Source organism: Parus major, chromosome 1 (genome assembly GCF_001522545.3).
Source record: "Parus major isolate Abel chromosome 1, Parus_major1.1, whole genome shotgun sequence".
NCBI lineage: Eukaryota > Metazoa > Chordata > Aves > Passeriformes > Paridae > Parus > Parus major.
In genome coordinates, this window is record NC_031768.1 from 82,158,268 (window position 1) to 82,175,586 (window position 17,319).

Genomic DNA, 17,319 nt, shown 5'->3' on the forward strand with positions numbered 1-17,319 from the left:
TGCTTTACCCCAACATTTATACCGTTCAAGCTGAACACAAACCATAGCTTAACTTCATGAAAGTTTAACACATTGCAGAAGTTAGTTATTTTAGACCAACACAAATTTGTAAGATATATAACTCGCAGCATATGTTTCCATGACAACTCATGACAAAACAGGGTGATCCCAACCAATCCTGTCTCTATCTGCAAACATTAACACACTTCCATTGCTTATGTTATGTCAGCCCTAGTGTACTTCTCTGAACCATACTAACTTCTCATAATAGAAAAAAAAAAAACCACATAAAAGCCCCTGACCTCAGTGCTGGTGGGTGGGATATTGGGGATGACATATGACATGACACAACACAGCATAGTTTTTTCATTATCCTACAAGATAAAAAAAGGCTCACAAAAGACCAAAATTGGCAAAAGCCACAACAAGAAAAGATGATGGCATGCAAAAGTAAGAAGAATGAGAGGAAAAAGAAAAGTGGACAAGTCCTCCCATTTTTGGCACCAGTGAGTGACTGTTACTCAGCCATTCCACTACCGTCATCCTCTGTTCTTCCAAGATGTCTGCCTCAGCCTTCAATGGTTACTGTGCATCTCTACAATTCCAAGTTTTCTTAGATTAATATCCCAAAAGTCTGATGTCTTGGTGCAGATTAAAAAAGAAATTCTCCTTGTGTTTCTCAGTGGAGACTGAATATCCATACTATCCATGAAGACTTCACCACAATGGAAAAACTACTATTTTCTTTCTTAATAAAATAAATAATTTCCTTTCAACATTTCCTAACTTTTCAGTCTTCTTAGTTCATCTGACCTCCTCTGGATTCTCTACAGTTTCACTGATTTTTATATATAAACACACACACATATATGAATGTATATATTTATTTATATATGTTGTCAAATATTGTGTCTCAGCTGGATAATGGAAATTACTTCCTTCTACAGACATGGAGGGATGCCCATCTTTCCTACATTCTCATGTTAGTGGTTTATAATGAAACTTAAATGAGCCAAACCCTCTTGCAGTGTTCCTGCACATTCAGATAATCCTCTTAAGACTTTAGTTTTACACCTTCTTTGCACATTTAGACTTCTGCCAGCATTCATAGAGCATTACTACAATTTATCAGTGTAACTTCATCTACTAATCTTGGTCTGAAGAGCAGCTGCAAACATCCCCAAGACAATGCAATTCTCTGTTGACACAAAGTGTGTACCAACAAAGCAGTTACTAATAAAAAGCATCATCAGAACCACATATGGACATATTCTCCACTTTAAGTACCCTCCAATCCGTGGACAAGTGATTTAAGCAATCTGTATTAAAGCACTGCTCTTCTTGCTCCACTAAATTTGAGAGTCAAAAAAAACCACACTAAAACTCATGGCTTTTATCTGTACCTATCAATTGTTATAACAGGAGAGAACTATCTTTGTTAAAATCTTTAAATAGTGATTGATACAAAAGTACCTGAAATATATTAGTTACCTTCCTAAAGATTAATTTTCCAGCTGCCCCTCACTCTTAAGAGTAAATTCTTCCTCAAAACAGAACAAAACAACAATTGCTTCAGCTCCTAATACTGAGAAATATGCAAGACATACTAAAACTATTGAATACTTTTGCTCTACATTCAGCTCCTACACTACTCTTTTAAAGCACTTTATCATGAAATCTAGTCCAAAATAATTATTAGCTCCCACACGTACACTAGCACATTATTCCTACTGAAAAGTATCTGTAAACTTAGAGCCTTGATCCTATCTTTACAAACATGCTTAATAATGAGTCTCTGAATCATATTGTGAGGATGATTCTTCATTAAAAGATGAAAAATGTCTGTATCTATCAGCCAACCAACATGACAATTCTTGCATAAGCTGTACATTCAATCTGAATATTTAACCCACCGGCCTAATTAAACCAGGGAGAAACCAATATTCTTTTTCACTGATCACATGCTAATTTCAATGCGTTCATGAATAAAATTATGAATAGTTCTCTGTTCAAGATTGTCAGTATTTCCAGACTGCATGGCTGCAAACACTTGAGGATGCACCCCATTTAAGGTTCTGACAAAAAGAAAGCAGGAATGTACCCTAACAGTTCTATAAGAGCACTGCTGTTTAGGACAGGTGGCTGGGCTGGCTTTGATTTTGAACAACAGCCATTGGGTGGATATTGAAATAGATATTTAATATATCAGTGTATAATATTAAAATACAATACTAAATATTATAATAACTTATAATAATACATAAGTATCCAATATAATATTTATAGTGTAAATAGTCACACACAGTGGATGTATGGAAGCATAAGGAAGGTGCAACATTTTAACTTTGATGAAAACTAATTATTTTGAAAATTGCATATCTTTAACACTGCTTTTACATCCTACTGAAAACATGAAGGTATTTCACGCAGCCTGCATACATGCAAGTTTATCCTATGATTTCATCTTACAGTGCATAGAGAAGGCACATAACATGGTTTATAGATAACTGAGAGATCAGTATGCGATGCCAGAGATATTAACCTTCAGATCTCTTTACCACATCAATGTACACATTGAATGTTACCACACTGTTCTCTGTCTATGATGGAATAATGCCTAAGCCATCTGCCTTTGCATACTGTAAATTTTTGGTTGCAATTAAAGCCCTCTCTTTCTGCTCCAAAGAAGCTGTAAATGTTCTATAGCTAATACACCTCCATACAATAAAAAACAAGTTGTGCTAACAGACATGCTTTCAAATCAAAGCTTGTAAAACACACGTACAACCTGCTATTGTACAGCCAATAACACATAACCAATTCTTGCAGATTGCTCTGGATACCTCCTGGATGCAGGCATAGTACCAACAAATGCCTTACCTGGCAGCTTGCTAGCAGTGGTACAGTAACATTACTGTAGCCCAGCCCACTAGAACAGGGAAACCATTTTGTTAACAGCAGACACCACCAAACAAAAACACCTCAATGAGCACAATTCTACAGTCATTCTGCAGCAAGACAACTTTTATCTTTTTGAGAAGGTAAGCCTTTAACGTAACTAGGGTTTGCTTCAGTATCTAACCCTGCAAGGAACTCCTAATCCTAACTTCAGTTTGCCTGGTCATACGGCATTCAGATGATATCTGTTAAAAAGTACACCCAAAGACTGTCAAAGTACCTGTCACAGAACCATACGTTGGTTTACACTGGAAAGGATCTTAAAGATCATCTAGTTCCAACACCTCCACCACAGCAGGGATACCTCTCATGGTCAGGCTACTGAAAGCCCCATCGAATCTGGCCTTAAACACTTGAAGGGATGGGGCATCTACAACCTCTCTGGGAAATGTGGTTCCAGCACTTCACTACCCTCTGAGTAAAGAATGTTTTCCTAGTATGCAATTTAAACCCACCCTCTGTCAGTTTAAAGCCATTTCCCCTTGTCCTGTCATTCTCTACCCATATAAAAAGTCCCTCTCCACCCCTTTTACAGCCCCCTATAAGTACTGGAAGGCTGTAGGGAGGTGTCCCCAAGCCTTCTTATATCCATACAGAACAAGTCCCGCTCTCTCAGCCCATGCCAACTTGCAACATCTGTGACTTCCTTAATCCTGTGTTGCAGAGGAGTAAACAGAAAATGCCAGACTTTGTGCACAGCATGTTTTGGCAGTAAACACTTCTAGCACACTCTCTGAATCTAAATATATGTATCCTCTAAATATACAGAGTATCAACACACGTGTAATTTAGCTGTTTCCTAGATGTTTACCTTCCACATCCCTTTCTTCTAAAAGATGCACCAGAAAGCAATTTTGTAGTAGTGATGTACCATCACAGTAGAGCACAGTGAAACTGAAACCAGTGAGCATTAACATCAACCTGGCCTCCTGCCACCACATCTCACTGAACAGATCTTCAAGTCAAAAAAATTCCAAAGAATCTGTTACTTTGAAATTAATCACACACGTGTAATTCACATTCTTTACTCTTTGAACAGCGGTGCAGCATCTTTAGACAGTTTAAGAGACAAAACCAAAGAGAAGATAAAACCAAAGCCATCTAACCTGGGGTTTTCCTACTTCAATACTCATCTCATTTTAATAGCTCAAAGGTCTTACTCCAGCAAAGTTGTTTGGAATACGTGTTATTCTCTCCCATTTTAAAAGAAGATTTTGGAAATTAGATTTCCTTCTGAACAAAATCTAACTCTGAGCATGAATAGCACGTTTTTCCTGAATGCCTTTGGAAGCTGTCAGGATGCATGTATTTAAGTTAAAGGAGTTATGCCACTGTATTTGCCTTCCTCCATCAGTGCTGAAACTGCCAATGAAGATGTGTATACCTGGTGCATGGTAGGACACTTTTCTTGGTAGATATCACTCTCTACAGCTTCAGGTTAACTACTGGAAAAAACCCAAGTAAAACAGAAACTTTTAATTGTGTGGAAATAGGTTTCCTTTTGTCAAGATTCCATGGTAGTATATTGTACAAAACAGCTGTACTGTCAAGAGAGTCTAAGGTCAGCATTTAGTCTAGAGTCATCATCTACCACAGGTCTTTTTGCCCCTATAGTATACTGGTTAGAAACCAACACTCCACATTTTATTGCTTTTCATGTATTTACACAGATCTTCAAAATTAACCTGATAAAGGGGAAAAAAATGGGAAAAGGCTGAAAAGGTTTAAGCCATACTCTAAAGTGGTTTGACTATTACATCATGTTCTTCCAACATCATAAAGTTGCAAAAATTAATCATTTTGGTTCATTTTAATATAGTAAATATCAAAAGTCCAATATACAAAAGCACTGCAAATGGTGCTTTTCTGACATAAACCAAACAGAAGTAGTCAAAAATAATTAGATTTTTAAAATTAGTACTATTTATTACAAAAAAAGTGCAAATGCTTTCCCTTATAAATAGCACAATGCCCAGCAATTGGAGAAAACCTCTTCAGATGATAGCTTTAACACTGATTTTTACTATGAATACATACATCATACAACAATCCAGCTATGCAGTACTTTCCATTTTGTATAGATAATCTATATATCTTTTATGTGGGTCTCTCAGGAAATACATACAGCAGTGACCTGTCCAATGATCACTTACTCTTATAGCTGATTAAACAGAGCTCAACAGGTCTCAAGGTAGCTCTAATTTAAAGGCGTATAAACAATGACCTAAGCAACCCAACGAAAGTGGAAAAACCTGAAAAGAGGAAAATAAGGCAAAGACAATTGAATCATGTGGCTAATAAGTGACAAAAAACCCACAGATTTCATGAAGGAGGTTTGCTGAGGAATACTTTTTTCTTGAAATTCCTATAGAAGAAGCTAGTCAATCTCAAAATAATAACCCTCAAGGTTATAAACTAAAAACACTTGCCCAAATATTGCTGTAAAAAAGTCCTTACTAAATTTCAGTTAACAGACCAAGGAGGAAAGCAGTTTAGACTACTTGCCTATTATATCATATAATGTATTTTCTTAAAGAAAAAAAAAAAACAAAAACCAAAATATCTGAATTATTTGAATGATCAAAGCAGCAAATTCTCAAACTTCAAATATTTATCATTCAGTGAAAATCAAACACCATCCTTCTCCTACAAAGTGACTGGCAGAAAATCACACAGGCCACCACAGGTTTACACAGTTGGGTACTTGAGGTGGTATCTCAGAGATCAAATAGGCTAAATTTTTGTACTCCCTAGTGTTATACAAAACAGTCTGAACACACAATTTGCACAATGTGGCTGAGACCTACGTTTTTCTATTCAGAAAAAAAAAAAAAATTACTCTGCACACCAGACATTTTTATATGATTTCTGTCTACTCCTAAGTGAGACTAATCTTCATTTGATCAGGATTACGAGAAAGAAGCATAACAAAAACCAACTAAGTCCTCCTTCCATGCCAAAATATTTGGTGACATACAAAATTCTAATCATTTTGATTAAAAAAGTGTCACTACTTTACAAACTACCATTTTTTAAGCAACAATGAAAGTTCATGATACATGGATTTAGAGCACTTCTGCAGCCATTTTAATGCATGCTCTATCAATTCCATACAATCTATTTCACTTTTTGCACTTAAAAGTAGGTGAACTCATTAAAGGAGATCTGTTACAGCCAGCCACTTTCACACCTTTTCTTTTGACCAAAACACAATCATATTTGACATTAAATAAAGCAGATAAAGCAGAGCACAAGAGCTAAAAAAAAAAATTAAAAACCCCACTTCTCTACCCTTAAAAATAGAGGTACCACCACAAAATTGTTCCAACTGACATTCATGTACTGTGAGTGTGCAGCTCTTCCATGAAGGAAGGCAGTCAAGCAAAAGTACAGCTAAATTCTTCCATTCTATTAATAGAAATGTTGGAAATGCCTGCCTAATTTAGCTTTTACTTCCTTTTTTCAATTTAGACTAACAATTCCCATGAGATATTTGGAGCCCTCTGACCAAACAAGACTCACCCTGGCTCATCCCAAGCACATCTTCAATTCACATTTGAATAGAACTCTTCTACAAGGGCACAACAAGACTATCCCTTACAGACCATGCCAAAGCTGCTCAAAGGAAATATTTTAAAATACACTGTAGTAAGAGGTTAGGATGGTGTAGGAACAACCTTCGTGTAACATGAAGAGCAGAAAGGAAGCTGAATTTTTCCAGGACCATACACTAAGCTTCACCAATTTTCAGCAGATAAAGCAGAGGACCTTACCAAGGGGAAGACACCTTCTTTACAGCAATACTGTTATGTCTGAGTTTCATAAATCCAAATCAGTTCTTTCCCTAATGTCTCACTTTTAGAGACTGTTCCTGAGACCCTCATTAGTGACTATAGGGTCATCAAGTTTCACAAAGTTTCAGAGCCAACACTTCAAAATTCTTAAGTCTGAAACTAGATGGGTAAGGGAAATTGTATACAGAAAGAACTCCTCAGTATCCACAGCTTTCAGCTGGGAATTTCTCTGTTTACCATGAACAAAGACATCTCCCTATCACAAACAGCCTCTAAGATAAACTAAAGCCAAGAGAAGTAGTAAATAGCATCTGCCTTTTGGTTTTCAGTACAAAGCAAGAGACCTTCAGCCAGATGCTATCCTTAAAACTAAACTGTTTCATAAGAAAAGCTCAGAGAAGAGAAAAAATAGTTATTCAATTTATTTTGAAGTAAGGTTTGTTCATTGGTTAAAACCTCAGAGAGCTAAAACAAATATGGAACTTAAAACTATGTGTTAAGACATCTTGTGTCAGCCCTAGAATACACCAAGAGACTGACCACATTCCTGTCTACAAAGACTCCTCATTAACAGTTTAAAATAAGGACAAAAGCATCTCCTCCAGCTCACTGTATTTTACTTACAGATCATTAAATATGAAGAAAGTCTCCACATAAACTACTTGTAAATAAAAAGCAAAAACACCCAGCTAAACAGGAGAGAAAACCAGCCCCTAGAAATGCATGAGCTTCTAATTCATAACAATGAAATTCAAAGCACATTCAATTCAAATTCATAACAATGAAATTCCAAATTTCAGAAGTTAAACTGTGTTTAACTATTACTAAACTATGTTTAACCCTAGAATTTGAAAACTAACAGAAAAACTTCTTTGGATTTCCATCGATTTACACAGCAAATTCAGCACTGAAACAAACTTCATATATTCCAGACTTTTAACACAAAGTAACCTGCTTGTAAATGGACTTAATTTATGTTACATTTGATATGCTTAAATGATGCTACATAGTGCAAAGCATTTCAACAGAACAAGCCAGGAAAAAAAGCTTGGGCTAGCTCTTTATTAACTATCAAGAACCTAAAAATAAATGGTCTGTATGCAGACAACCATTTTTCCTCAAAGCCCAACAAACAGTGTCCCTGTGTGTCAAACAGCTTACAGCTAAGAGCTGTGCATCCTGAGCTTTTCCATTCAACTGCTAATCAAATGTGACAACTTACTACGCACGACATATCCTTATTTGAAATAACTACAGTCCACAAATGCAGAGGTGTTCATATTTGGGGTTTTTTTTTTTCTTTTATTCCTATGATTAAAATCCACTTCACATGTATTTTTGACACTCTAAATCTTATTCTGCAGTGCTGCACTGTAACACTGATGACTGAAATGCAAACACTCTAGGAAGGAATAATCCCTAGTGGATTTAAGACAGGTTATTAATATATAATAGAAAAACTGATTTAAAGGATAATAAATCTAAATTCAGTCATTTGAATAAAAGCATCAGAGCATGGCTGTATCAATGAAAGCTAAGGGGCATGGATATCCAGAGAATTAATTCAGATTTGAAATCTACCTAAGGATTCCAGTATATTTCTAAACAGTAAAGAAACATCACTTCTCAAGAGAATAAAAGAACACAATGATATTGTTCAAAAAGACATTTTTCTTTTTTATGTATTTGAACTAGTTGTGGTTTATGGTGAATAACAATTAATTGCAAGTAAAACACCTGAATTTCAGCTCTAAAATTTACAAACTGACATAACTGCTTACATAAACATTAAACTCAAGTGCCCCTTGTGAGACAGAAGAAGGAAGGCATTTCATGAGTAAGCAAGACTCAAAGCCAGTTTCACATCAACCCAGAAATGAAGAATTGCTTTGGGAACTACAACTGTATGAGACTGCAATACATAATCAAGTGAATATTCCTAAAAAACTCTTTTTAAATGAAAGTTATTTTTAATCTCACTGTGACAGTATACATGCCAAATTATGAACACCAATGGCTTCTGGCAAACAGAAAAGGGGACAGAATTAAACATGTTCAAATAACACCACTATTCCCTGTATGGCGACTTAACCACCACAGCAGTTCAAACAAGGTTTTACACTTCACATAAAAAATAAGGTCAGATCCAGAATACAGAGTTGCTGATCAGAAAAATTCATAAAGTTTGAAACAGGTTGCAATGAAGGCTGAAACTGGTAATACTGGGCAGGGAGAGAAGGAGATAAAGCAAATTTGAGTGTGACCCCATTCCAAATTAAATATTGACACATTTGTCAGTAAAAGTGGAGGTCAGCCACATAAACCAAGTGCAACTGCAAGCAAATATAGGTGAAACATTGATGCAACTTCTGAACAGATGGGAAGAGAGGGACATGCTACATAAAAAAACTAAACACAAGACCAAAAGCACACGCTTGAACAGCAAAAAAGAGGTACAGGAGCACTTCACAGGTCAGTATCCACCCCAGAAAAACCCAAATGCTACCAACAGCAAAGCAAGTTACAAGCAGCCCTTAAGAACACCAAGGAACAGGAAGACACCAACTTCGACCTTTGACAGCCAAGACATTCAACCTTCTCATCTGGCAGACAAAGTAACACATCACATACAACCAGAGCTGCTCTGAGTGGATTTACTGCCAGATTGAAAACAAATACTTTTTTTTTTTTAAATTAAAAAATAAGTATTTAAAACATGCTTACCTCTATAGCTTTGTAGCCTGAGTTAAATTTAAAACTTTCTATGTTACCCACTTTGGGTCAGAAATGTAGTTTAGCATGGTAACTTTAGAAACTTATGCTGCGCAGATGAACACCAGTGGGTTGGTTTGGTTTTGTTGGGTTCATTTTTCTTTTTTTTTGAACTAAAGTAATTAAGGAATGATATGAACCTCGTATCACCTTTTTATAAATGAGTAAAAGAAATATCCTTTTCTACAAGTTATTAACATGGAAAATTTGTTTATACACTAATTATTTACCTAGGAAACAGTGTTATTAATGATTCACAATTTCTGCTTTAAGTTTTATTGAATTAGTTATTCAAAGAATCAAGAAAGGCTACAAATAAAACAGACACTTTGTTGATGTCATAATACACAGCCAGCAACTGGAATAGCTGAGCTACTGCAGGCACCATATTTAGAGTAAACATGTAAAATACCAGAGCAGTTTCAACCCATGCAAACTTCTCACTTCCCACATCAGTGAAAGAATCACTCCTGCTAGAATGGCACCGCTGCTGGAGCACACGAATGTTGTGACTGAAGGACTGCTTGCTTGGGAGGAAGCAATAAAGGACAGGCAAGTAAAGATTTCAAACGTGTCTTTTCTGGAGAAAATGAAAAAAGAAGTTGATGAGGAGAGCTGGGTAAATTAACATAGGTATGAATGGAAGTATATAGGAGAGCTCAGAATGAGTATAATCCCCACTTTGTGAGGTTTTTTTTTATTTATCTTAATTTAGACTACTTATGTCATGACCTGAATATAAGTCTCAGGATTTCCCTTTATGCCACCACTGTTCACTCCAGTAAATTCTCTTATGCTTCATTCTCTGAATTAATATGCCCAAATCAAATTTTGATGTAGATCTTGTTAATTTACACCCTCTCTTTTGAGGTAAAACTTATAAAAGCCTCATTTACCCTTGTATAATATTGCAAATAATCCAGATAAGCATTACTTTAATAAAGCTCCTTTAGTAAAATAGCACAGGAGATTTTTAGTCACAAACAGAAAATCCAGTGCATTTGCTAAATCTGTATGAAATGCTTAACTTCATTAAGTTATTCTCACACAGTTAAATACAGCTTAGTTCCCTAATTTCTAAAATCCCAATACCTGGTTTGTGACATATTACTCATAACTTGGATTTACTGTTAGTAGGTTTGAGACTACCATGCCTTAGCACTGAATTTACTGATATTGTTTTTAGGTTTAGAAACTACCAGCTACTTGATAAAGTTCTGATATAAACTAGGGGTGAAATGTAAAGTAAAACAATATTTCTTCTTCAAGTTTTGAAGGATAGAAGTACTTTGAAGTTACTACGAGTTCATAACCTGCCCACTCATGATCATATTTCACAATGGAGAAAACAGCCAGAAGAGCAAGGAAAACACCAAACCCATCAATTTTATAGCAACACAAGCTTTTTTCCACTTGATTGCATTCTTTTTTGTTAGTTGTTGGTTACTTTTAATCAGATATAATCAGTAATAAAATGTCTGTCATATCCATGTCTTTGAAAGATAACATTAAGCTCCAAATTGCAACTACTCCCAGAGTTAAGACTTTGACCAGCAGAAAGTCTAAATGGTTAAATTCAAATACGCATGAACAAAAAGCAAAGTTTGCAGCAAAAGAGCTTGCTAAAATACTCAAAAGGACACATGCTTGAGATTATTGCTTTAAACTTGTATTGCAAACTACTTGAAAATATTAAATAACTGCCCCAGCGGAGGGTTTCAAGACTTCATAATAAAAACAAGTCACCTACAATTCTTACATGATTTCTTCTATCATGGTTGAGAAACAGCTCCTTCACAGTTTACAGAAAAGTACACATATCCTACCAGTAGTAAAGCTATTTATGTGCTATTTTTAAAGCATTAATTGATGTGAGATGTTTTGAGTGAAAATATTTTAATGGTATTGAGAAATTTCAATTTAAGAAAGCTTTTTAATAAATTAAGCTTTCAAATACAAGAGGTGTCTCTGCTTCAGAAATAACATTGCATTTTTCAGAGGGAGCGAGACATCAGTAACATTTTGCAAGCGAACTTTCCCAGAATTTTACCATCATCAACGATCATGTACTTTATATGAAGCAACAAATGCAAAAGTTGGGAAGCTTTAAATTCCACATTGGGTAAGTCATCTTTTGTATTATTATGCAAACTACTATTACTTTGTTAGACAAGTCATTAGGGACAACTTAAAACTTTCACATCTACAAGTCAAAAACTGATTTTAGGATAAGGAATTGAAGACTGAAATAGATCATTAGGTCACAGGCTGAACTGCAAAAGAATGCATCTCCCAAGTGTCCCTTTTAGAAAATGCAAGAGATGACTGCACCATTAAAAAAAAACAAAACAAACAAACCCCAAAGATATTAAGAAAAAAAATCCCAACTGGAGCTATAGGCCAAAGTTACATGAGACCTGAATAATCACGGCTAATGGGAAACAATGGTGGTATGAAGATTCACAGAAAGCTAATTGCAGGTGTCCTACAGCTTCTCCTCCTTAGCTCCTGCCTCTTACTTCATCTGAAGCAGAACACTGCTTCAGGCTAAGTAAAATAAAACAACAGCTGCACAGCTACATGGCTATTCTTTCTGCAAATGAGCAGCTGTAGTAGAAAATTGTGCCTCTGGCAGCCAGGAGGAATATGATAGTTTTCATACTCTACTAAAAGGCACGAACAAGTATTTCAAAAGAATTCTAGTAAAAAGTAAAAAAGTTGGCTAAGGAAAAATTATGAAGGAATCAGAAAAAAAAAACTCAGAGAGAAAACTGAATACTTCAAAAGAAAGTTGTAAAAATGCAATTATCTGTATTTGAAATAATTACAGTTACAAAGAATATTTCTAAGCAAAAATAACAACGGATAGCCTACAGAAATTTAAGTCAATTACAGAATGGGAAGCAAAGCTGTAAGAAACTTCAGGTGATTCTGCCAAAACCAGAAACAAAATATGAGTTTGTTGAAGCACTACAATACCATAAAAGGAATGTGGATAATCTGTTTCTACTGGAGAACACAGAAGCATCCACAGAACTAGGAGCTAATTCACCTCATCACCCAGTTACACTTTAGCATGTAAAGGCAAGTGAACACTTACAATGCTGGTTTTCCCAGCTTTCCTACAAACCTCTTGGGTGATCCAGGGAATAACAATGATCCTTGTCTCTCAGTTCTACAAGTTACCCTCTTTGTGCCATCTCATTTTGAAATAGAAGCTGTTCCCAGCACAGACATGAAGCAAGTCTTTAGCTGGGCTTTCCTCTGTCCTAGTATTAGCCTCTAGACAAAACCAAAGCAGCTGACACTAGTGACTTAGGAATTAAGTTTCCAACAAGTTCCCTCAAGTTTACTTTCGCTTACACAGCTTTTCACAGACATCTACCCAACTCAGGGCAGGGTTCTGGTTTACCATCTTCCTAAAAAATACACTTTTTCTTTTACAATAAGAAATCAAGGAAATTACACTCTAGCTTAATTATAGAGATATTTCCTGTTAGGAATGGGTAATTACAGCATCACAACTTCCTTCCAAGTCATCCATCCACATTCTCCTTTAAAGAGGGCTACTCCATTAGCTATAAGCAGATAGGGTTACTATGCCACGCTCATTCAAGAGGCCAACCCTAAATGTGTATCACAACAAAGCTGTTTTAAGTACACTCTACAACATGCACATGTACACAAGCATTTTTATGCTACTGAGCTATCACTGCTACAGCAGTTTCACTGAACCAACACAGTGAAATCTACTTGGCGTTAACTTCAGCTATTCCTAATATTAATGTACCTCCAGGTATTCCTAATATTAATTATCCACCACACATGCATACACAAGCACATCTCCGTCTCAGATTCACATAAAGAAGGAGTGAAATGTGGCAACAAGTTTCCCAGCACCATTTATATTCAAACAACCTAAAGCACTTGTTCTTGGCATCACTATCCATCACACAAGGTGGGGACAAGAAGTTAACTAGAAAGAAAGGGTTGTACCAATCTCAGTGTGCAAGTTAAACCCACAAACCAGTTTAGAGCTCCCACTGCTCTAGGTGTAAAAAACTGGGACAAAGACCTAGTGAAACTAGGTTTTCCATAAAAGTTCATGAACTATGCTTTGAGGGTTCCAAGGCTATTAAACCTGATTTTGTAAAACAAGTAACCCATCATAACAAAAGCAGCATTTAGATTGCCAAAGAGAATCCTTAACCCACGTCTAAGCCCGGACCTTCAAAACAGAAGAAAAAAAACAGTATCATAGTATACAGTCTCAAGATGATGCTACTACCTATCATAAGCCATGCCCACTTGTAAATTAGAAGTCTTTCTCCCTCAAACCAAATAGGCTTGTAATGGGAGAGAAAACATTCTTGGAAGTATATTACATTTTAACTATCATGAGCTAAGGAAAGAATTCATTTTCACCTTCCTTGATTAAGATTGTTTCCTCAGTGATGGTTGTCTCCAACTCTAGGATTGAGAGCACTTCAGTTTTCAAACTCCATACACTGTCAGGAGCAAGATAAATTAGAACAGGAATAATTGTGTTCACTAGTATCTATGTTGGACTTCCCTCCATTTTTATGAGTTAACATGAGGCTGAGCTAGATAATCTGTTCATGACAGCTCAAGTTTAATGAAGAAAAAATTTCAGTAAGAGGACAGTCAGAAATCTTGAGATCTATACAAGAAATACGGTAACAACAATGTATGTCATGGTCACAGAATACGCTACAAAACTAAGACTTCATTACAGGACAGTATAGGAAAATTCAACTTATCCCACTCACCCAGGACACAACCTATAGTGAAGTATTACTTACTGTATTATCATAATAAGCAGTAATCAGAAAAATATTAAGGCAGCATGCTGCCTATGAAGACTAGTATATTAAGTGTCATTTACAATGAGATGTGAGTTCATAGGACTTACCAAGTTGAACTGTTTGTTGTAAAACGAAGATATGTACAAATAGTTCAGAAGTGGGGCTTGAGTCACAGCTTGTGTAAAAAATATTTATTTTAAAGTATACAGCCATAAAGGCTATGAACAAAGAAAAAGTTCAAAATACAAGACCATGTGTCATTTCCTGATGCCAGGAACAGAGACTTCTAACAAACATATTAGGGTAGCATACAAAACATCTAGCCATGATCTATTTTAACCACTAAAACGAGGGACTAATTTAAAAAAAAAAAAAAAAAAAAAAAAAAAAATTTGCTTTGCTTTGATAAAGGAATTATCAGAAACAGGCAAAAACAGACTCCTGACAGTCTAGAGTAGGAAAAGAAAATACAGAACTGGTATTCTCATCCAGCAGCTACCAGACAACTTTCTAAGGAAGTCCAGGCACCCCTCTGAAGCAGCACCCTAGAGGTCTCCATTAGGTTGTCTCCCAGCAGCCTTTTTCACAACACCAGCCTTTTACACACCCCCCAGCACCTGAAGAGAAGTTTACTGGCCAGCTTCATACTCTTTTCAACAAAGTTTATACCACAAAATCATTCAGCTCCTAAATGCCTTATTACTAAAACTGTACTTTTAGCACTATTACAGGCTAAACGTGACAAAGTTTGTTTTCCAGAAAGCCTCACTTCTGCTGTGTGAAATCCAGTAACATCAGGATTTCATACATATGCCATACAACAAGGTGTTTTCTCTACCTGCCAATAAGTTACTCAAAGCCCAAATATTTCCTCAATGTTCCAATACCCTGAGCTAACCAAAAATAACAAGACCACTCAGTTATTATTATCTTCAGCCAAAAGATGAACTGTTTGAAGGAATATCAAAAAGGGACAGAGGCAGCTGTTATGGGACTCCCCTAAAAAAAAAAAATCAATCAAATTGCTCTCAGGTACTTGCAGAACAAGAATTTCTTAAATCTTTAACACGCACACATTTCGGTGGAAAGAAGAAAGAACTACAGTACAATTAATCCTACTACTATCATCTGGTGTTCTCATTTGGATACAGAGCAATTCAGAAGGCACAAACTCAAGACTCATGAAGACAGAGCCTTCTTCTGCAGACGTGAGAGGAAGGGAGAAAGCACACATACAGAAAGCACAGACACACAAGTATCTCCAATATCATTTATTATATATTTGGGAAAATGAAAGGGAATGGGGAGGGGCCGTCTTTAAAAGGCCTAGAATAAAAACATGCAAGACAATCAGGTATTCAGACCAAGAACTTCCTCAGTCCTTTGACCTTACAGCTTAGTGGGAGACACACTAATGTGAACTTTGGTGTTCATAATTCTCTTCATGTTCACCTGAACGGATCACAGTTGTTAGAAAACCTTTTAAGCCTTCCCACCTTTGATCTGGTCTTAATAGAAGCTGAAAAATGGCCAGATCCTGTATGGTATGTTAAGATCAGGTACTGAAGTTCTAAAGAAGTCCTCTTAGACACATCTTCCCAAGTGAATGAGACAGACTAGGAAGAAGACTAAGAACATCCTTACTGAGAGACTCAAACAGTCGTTTCACATATTTTCCTACATGGAAAATTTACGTGATTGTTAAAGAAGGATTTTTTTTTTTCCTAGTAGATTACCTGAAAAATAATTAAGATAAGTGATCAGCTATTCCTTCCTGAAACTCCTGCACCTCCTCTAAAGAATGGGGGAGTGCTGCCTTAGCACGACACAAATGAGATCAATTAATAAGGAAATTGCAGCCCATTCCTCTACCTGGCCTCCGTGGTTCTACCTCTCCCGAATAAAGGGGTATGGGGCAGGTCCCGTCCTTCAGGAGCTCACATTGTCCGGGGCCCTGTGCATAAGGAAGAGCTGGCAAGGCCCTTTTTGGAGAGCAGATACACTGAACAGCTTCTCCCAGGCTCTCCATCGCCACGTCCCCGACCCTACGCCCCCGCCCTCCGGGTATGCCCTATGCTGAAACCCTGAGCTCCTCCGCCTGAGAAGGTTTCCCGTCCCCACGAGGCCGGTGGGATGGGCGGCAGCCCCGCAGCGGGACCCCGGGACAGGCCGGGCAATCCCGCTCCTCGGCGGGACGCTCGGGGATATCCCTCGGGCCGCCGTCCCCTCCCGGTACTCACAGTCCAGGTGTTTCTTCTTGGGGCCCATGACCTCGTGGGTCGTGGCCTTGCACACGGTTTTCGAGACGGCCGAGCCGGTCACGCTGTGCTGCGCCGCCGTGATGCGGTCGGTGAGGCTTTGGCCGGACATGGCGGGTTCGCTGGCGGCGCTGGAACCGAGCGCGGCTCCGCTCCCTCCTCAGGGGCCGGGACGGGAGGAGTCGCCGGGGGGATGGAGCTGCGCGGGCTCCTCACCCCGCCGTGCCGCAGGCGGCCCCCGCTCCGCCCTCAGGGACGGACCTGTCACCCGAGCAGGGACCCCTCCTCCTCCCGCCCCCCTCCCCCGGCCGCCGTCCCCTCCCCCTGCGCGCCCGCCCGGCCGGGGACAGGGACACGCACTGGGCGCCGCAGGAAAATGGCGGCGGCCGAGCTCCTCCTCGGGCCTTGCCGGGCCTCTCCCGCGTCACGTGACCACCCGACGCCCCGCCCGCGTGACACGCGCCGCCCCCTCAGCGGCGGGGGCGAGGGCAGGGGGCGGGAGCCGCTCCTCAGGCCAGGATCGCTTCCCCCGGCATCCCCGGCCCTTGGGCAGTCTCCCCTGCCCCGGGCTCCCTTCCCCTTGTGGGGGGAAGGCAAGCTTCTGTTCCTCTGGACAGGCTTCTCTCGGGAGATTCGGTGAGCCCCTGTTCGGGTTCAGCGCTGGGTAAAGTCTCCGTGGAGCGAGTAGGGGGTGTCTCCGCCCATGAAGTA

General features: G+C 38.3%; 1 protein-coding gene across 17 annotated transcripts in view; it reads right to left on the reverse strand.

Moving 5' to 3' along the window:
* PICALM (phosphatidylinositol binding clathrin assembly protein) overlaps nucleotides 1–16,884 on the reverse strand; it is a 66,871-nt gene extending 49,987 nt beyond the window's left edge. For 5 of the 17 annotated variants that reach the window (XR_004498530.1, XR_004498529.1, XM_033516439.1 and 2 more), the window contains exon 1: nucleotides 16,591–16,884. Coding sequence is in view for 14 of the 17 variants with exons in the window: in XM_033516439.1 (XP_033372330.1) it covers nucleotides 16,591–16,720 (130 nt within the window). In the remaining 3 variants the exon portion in view is untranslated. The remainder of the gene's footprint in view (nucleotides 1–16,590) is intronic. The other 12 variants (XM_015629598.3, XM_015629593.3, XM_015629570.3 and 9 more) reach the window with 5 other exon arrangements.
* Between the last annotated feature and the right edge of the window lie 435 nt (nucleotides 16,885–17,319).